The 6,000-nt window shown below is 46.8% G+C and overlaps 1 protein-coding gene across 6 annotated transcripts in view; it reads left to right on the top strand.

Moving 5' to 3' along the window:
- lrba (LPS responsive beige-like anchor protein) overlaps positions 1-6,000 on the top strand; it is a 343,066-nt gene that overhangs the window by 89,019 nt on the left and 248,047 nt on the right. For all 6 annotated transcript variants that reach the window (XM_031828372.1, XM_031828375.1, XM_031828374.1 and 3 more), the window contains 2 exons: positions 423-576; positions 1,687-1,867. In XM_031828372.1, coding sequence (XP_031684232.1) covers positions 423-576; positions 1,687-1,867 — 335 coding nt within the window. The remainder of the gene's footprint in view (positions 1-422; positions 577-1,686; positions 1,868-6,000) is intronic.

The following is a 6,000-nucleotide window of genomic DNA, read 5'->3' as shown; positions in this document are numbered from 1 at the left end:
AGAATCCTGGGGAAATCTTGTACAATTCAGGTGTGTAAAGCTCTTAGAGACTTACCCAGAAAGCTCACAGCTGTAATCGCTGCCAAAGGTGCTTCTACAAAGTGTAAACAAGGGAGTGTGAATACTTATGTAAATGAGATATTTCTGTGTTTCATTCTCAATAAAATAGGAAGCATTTCTATAAAAAAAAAATCTCCATTTGTCTATATAGGATATTGTGTTTTAGATGGGTGAGGGGGAAAAAAATATTGAGTCAGTTTTGACTTCAGGCTGTAACACAACAACATGTGGAATATGTCAAGGGGTATGAATACATTCTGAAGGCGCTGAAGGCATTGATTGTGTTGTACATTGATTCAATGGTTATAATGTTTAGCTTCTATGTACCTCTGTGTAATATATGCCCGTCTCCTCTCTCCCAGTCACTCCACTAAGACGGTGATGGACTTTGTGAACAGCACTGAGAATGTGGTGTTTGTCCACAACACAGTGCACCTCATCTCTCAGGTGGTGGACAACCTCATCATGGCCTGTGGAGGCATCCTGCCCCTGCTTTCTGCTGCCACATCCTCCTCAGTGAGAGACACTCTGTCTGCTGTGTCTGTCTGCTGTGTCTGTCTGCTGTGTCTGTCTGCTGTGTCTGTCTGCTGTGTCTGTCTGCTGTGTCTGTCTGCTGTGTCTGTCTGCTGTGTCTGTCTGCTGTGTCTGTCTGTTGTGTCGGTCTGTTGTGTCTCTGTCTGTCTCTCTCTGTGTCTCTGTGTGTCTCTCTGTCTGTCTCTCTGTTTCTGTGTCTCTCTGTTTCTGTGTCTCTCTGTTTCTGTCTCTCTGTTTCTGTCTCTCTGTTTCTGTGTCTCTCTGTCTCTCTGTTTCTGTGTCTCTCTGTTTCTCTGTCTCTCTGTTTCTGTGTCTGTGTCTCTCTGTTTCTGTGTCTGTGTCTCTCTGTTTCTGTCTCTCTGTCTCTGTTTCTGTCTCTCTGTCTCTCTGTTTCTGTCTCTCTGTTTCTGTTTCCGTGTCTGTCTCTGTATGTCTCTGTCTGTCTGTTTCTGTCTGTTTCTGTCTGTTTCTGTCTCTCTGTTTCCGTTTCTGTTTCCGTGTCTGTCTTTCTCTGTCTGTTTCTGTCTGTTTGTCTGTCTGTTTGTCTGTCTGTCTCTGTCTGTCTCTGTCTGTCTCTGTCTCTGTGTGTGTGGCCACCCACAGGAGGTTATCCCTGTCCATCCATCCCCGTTGACCTTTCTCCAATCACATTAGACTACAGTTGGCCAGTGCTAACATGGTTAGTGTGTTTTTGTATTGTCTGACCCCAGTGACAGAAGCACTCCAGTATAACATAAACCCTGATGGACCTGTGGTCCTCTGTCTCCCCTCCATACCTCTCCCTTTACAATTTACACTGGAAACGATGTCCAGTGTGGACTGGTGGCTGTGGCTACAGCAGGGGTCAATTCCATCATAATTCGATTCAAAGACCGGTTTGAATTCAATGAGGATTTAATTGGATTGAAATCTAAAATGGACAGATTGGATATTGAATTGACAAGATGATGTTGCTCAGCAGACGTTGAACCATTTCCCTTTCTTACCAAACAGGGTCCCTAAGTTGACTAATAGCTACATGTCATAATTTAGTTTGGATTTGACAGTAATGATGCTAGTGATGGTGGTGTTTGTCCCTCTTCTTCTCCTCAGCATGATCTGGAGAACATTGAGCCGTCCCAGGGTCTGTCGGTGGAGGCGTCGGTCACCTTCCTGCAGCGCCTCATCAACCTGGTGGATGTTCTGATCTTCGCCTCCTCCCTCAACTTCACCGAGATCGAGGCTGAGAAGAACATGTCCTCTGGCGGTATCCTCAGACAGAGCCTCCGTCTGGGTACGAATGAGAGAACCTCTCTGCCTCTCTCTCCTCCTCCATCCCTTCTGGTCTTTTCCATCTCTTCTCCCCAGTTCCCATCTTCTCTTCCTGTTCTGTTCTTTACATGTCCTCCCTTCTTGTTTCCCTCTTTTCCTCATCTCTTCACTTCCTCCTTCATTCACTTCCTCCTTTTCTCACCCCTTTCCTCCTCATTCACCTATTTTTATCGATCCCCCTCTATATCAGACTGCAGTAGACTCTAATAGCAGCCTGAGCTGCCAAAGCTCTCCGTATATAGCCTCTCTCTTTCTCTCCCTCTCTCTTGGCTCGTAGCAGCCCTCTCTTATCTTGTTATTATAACCCCTCTGCGCTGCAACACTCTAAAATGGCCGCCTATGATTAGGTGATTTTTCCCCCGTAATGGCCCTGGCTATAGCCCTAGGCCTGCCTCGCTCTCGCTCTCTTTCTCTTTCTCTGCCTCGTTCCAGTCTATTAAAGTATCCCAGTGACAGCTCCGAGACACAGCTAGACCCCTGCTCTGCTAGCTGAATAAAATATACTTCAAATGCTTTACATTATTCATTTTATTCAGGCACTACATTACACCAACCACCTTATCCAACCTCCAACCCACCCCTCATCCAGCCTCTAAGCTCCCTAGTACAGTAAGACTATGCATGGTGATTTAAACCATCTGCTCCATTTGGGTAATGGGCCGTGCTCCGGTATCCATTTTTGCTTTTAAATATTCCTTACAAACTAGCTCGTAAACAAAATGGTCACCCTGTACGCCACCTTGTTCAGCTGACAGCCAGTCGCGTTTTTTCTGGGTTTATCCCAACGGCCATTCTCATTGGTGGGGAGCTCGGTGGATAAAGAGTGATGCTGTCGTAGCAAATGCCTGCTTTTAGAGAGCTGCCGTTATGAGATACATTTTTGATGAGGCATTCTTTCCCTGTTGCTGGTGCAGTTATCGGATTTGGGTAGACTGTAACAAGGTTTCAAGGGGGAACACACACACACACACACACACACACACACTGCCTCTCCTGAAGGCCTTAATGTAAAACTCCAGACCATTCCCAATGAAATACTTCCACCTCTAATCTAGACGGTTCAGAGTTTACATTTGTCAGTTGTCAAATACAGAAACGAGGAAGGAGATAAAAGAAAGATAGAAAGCAAAATAGAAAGCGTTGCTCAGAATATAGCACCGCAATATATCATATTAAAAAAATAAAAATGCCCCCTTGCAGTGGCAGAAACCTACCTGAAGTTATCAAACAGTGGATATTTTACCTCATGTTCTGTGAGGTAGTTTGTTTCCCAGGCAAGATCCACATGCAGTGAGGCACCATTGTCATCCAATATTGAATGAACCCCATGCAGGGTTTGGATACAGTGAGAACTAGTGTGACCTTGGATACAGTTAGAACTAGTGTGACCTAGGATACCGGAAGAACTAGTGTGACCTAGGATACAGGGAGATCTAGTGTGACCTAGGATACAAGGAGATCTAGTGTTTCCTTGGATACAGGAAGAACTAGTGTTGGGACTAGGGGAGCAGGGAGAGAAGAGGTGAACTCTGTTGTCCACGTGGACTGGAGCCTTGACCTTGTTTCTGGAGAGTTCAATACTTTCTCAACTGCTCCTCACTTCTCACTTTCTGCCTCTCCCCAATTCTCTCTTCTCTTGGCTTCTCTCTGTCTCCTCCTGCCTTGCTTTTTTGGTTGCTCGTTCTCTCACAACTTCACCCCTGGACTTCCTGAAGGGCCGCCCCCAGGTGGTAAAGGTAGGCAACAACACCTCCATTACGCGGATCCTCAACACAGGGGCCCCACAAGGGTGCGTGCTCAGACCCCTCCTGTACTCCCTGTTCACCCATGACTGCGTGGCTACACACGTCTCTAACTTAGTCATCAAGTTTTGCAGACGACACAACAGTGGTAGGCCTGATTACCAACAACGATGAGTCAACCTACAGGGAGGAGGTGAGGGCCCTGGCAGAGTTGTGCCAGGAAAATAACCTCTCCCTCAACGTCAACAAAATGAAGGAGCTGATTGTGGACTTCTGGAGACAGCAGAGAGAGCACGTCCCCATCCACATTGACGGGACAGTAGAGGAGAGGGTGAAAGTTCCTCAGCGTACACATCACTGACAATATGAAATGGTCCATCCACACAGACAAGGCGCATCAGCGCCTCTTCATCCTTAGGAGGCTGAAGAAATTCCGCTTGGCCCCTAAGACCCTCACAAACCTCTATAGATGCACCATTGAGAGCATCCTGTCAGGCTTTATCACCGCCTGGTACGACAACTGCATTGTCCACAGTCACAGTGCTCTCCAGCCCAATTCTTCACCAGGGGAAGTGTGTCTTCCTCCTGGACATCTTCAGCACCCAGTGTGAAAGCAAGGACAAGAAGATTATCAAGCACCTCAGCCACGGTCTGTTCACCCCGCTACCATCTAGAAGGCAGTTACAGTACAGCTTCATCAAAGCTGGGACCAAGAGACTGAAAAACAGCTTCTATCTCCAGGCCATCAGACTATTAAATAGTCACCGCTAGCTGATCAAATCAAATCAAAATCGAATCAAATTTATTTATATAGCCCTTCGTACATCAGCTGATATCTCAAAGTGCTGTACAGAAACCCAGCCTAAAACCCCAAACAGCAAGCAATGCAGGTGTAGAAGCACAGTGGCTAGGAAAAACTCCCTAGAAAGGCCAAAACCTAGGAAGAAACCTAGAGAGGAATGTCGGGTAGTCCTGAGGCATGGTCCTAGGGCTCAGGTCCTCAGAGAGAGAGAAAGAAAGAGAGAATTAGAGAGAGCACACTTAAATTCACACAGGACACCGAATAGGACAGGAGAAGTACTCCAGATATAAAAGACTGACCCTAGCCCCCCGACACATAAACTACTGCAGCATAAATACTGGAGGCTGAGACAGGAGGGGTCAGGAGACACTGTGGCCCCATCCGAGGACACCCCCGGACAGGGCCAAATAGGAAGGATATAACCCCACCCACTTTGCCAAAGCACAGCCCCCACACCACTAGAGGGATATCTTCAACCACCAACTTACCATCCTGAGACAAGGCTGAGTATAGCCCACAAAGATCTCCGCCACGGCACAATCCAAGGGGGGGGCGCCAACCCAGACAGGATGATCACATCAGTGACTCAACCCACTCAGGTGACGCACCCCTCCCAGGGACGGTATGAGAGAGCCCCAGTAAGCCAGTAACTCAGCCCCTGTAATAGGGTTAGAGGCAGAGAATCCCAGTGGAAAGAGGGGAACCGGCCAGGCAGAGACAGCAAGGGCGGTTCGTTGCTCCAGAGCCTTTCCGTTCACCTTCCCACTCCTGGGCCAGACTACACTCAATCATATGACCCACTGAAGAGATGAGTCTTCAATAAAGACTTAAAGGTTGAGACCGAGTTTGCGTCTCTGACATGGGTAGGCAGACCGTTCCATAAAAATGGAGCTCTATAGGAGAAAGCCCTGCCTCCAGCTGTTTGTTTAGAAATTCTAGGGACAATTAGGAGGCCTGCGTCTTGTGACTGTAGTGTACGTGTAGGTATGTACGGCAGGACAAAATCAGAGAGATAGGTAGGAGCAAGCCCATGTAATGCTTTGTAGTAGTAAAACCTTGAAATCAGCCCTTGCTTTGACAGGAAGCCAGTGTAGGGAGGCTAGCACTGGAGTAATATGATCAAATTTTGGGATTCTAGCAGCCGTATTTAGCACTAACTGAAGTGTATTTAGTGCTTTATCCGGGTAGCCAGAAAGTAGAGCATTGCAGTAGTCTAACCTAGAAGTGACAAAAGCATGGATACATTTTTCTGCATCATTTTTGGACAGAAAGTTTCTGATTTTTGCAATGTCACGTAGATGGAAAAAAGCTGTCCTTGAAATGGTCTTGATATATTCTTCAAAAGAGAGATCAGGATCCAGAGTAACGCCGAGGTCCTTCAGTTTTATTTGAGACGACTGTACAACCATTAAGATTAATTGTCAGATTCAACAGAAGATCTCTTTGTTTCTTGGGACCTAGAACAAGCATCTCTGTTTTGTCCGAGTTTAAAAGTAGAAAGTTTGCAGCCATCCACTTTCTTATGTCTGAAACACATGCTTCTAGCGAGGG

This window comes from Oncorhynchus kisutch, linkage group LG7 (genome assembly GCF_002021735.2).
Source record: "Oncorhynchus kisutch isolate 150728-3 linkage group LG7, Okis_V2, whole genome shotgun sequence".
Classification (NCBI taxonomy): Eukaryota; Metazoa; Chordata; class Actinopteri; order Salmoniformes; family Salmonidae; genus Oncorhynchus; species Oncorhynchus kisutch.
The sequence above is the reverse complement of the archived record's forward strand: the minus strand, read 5'-3'. Positions and strand labels throughout refer to the sequence as shown.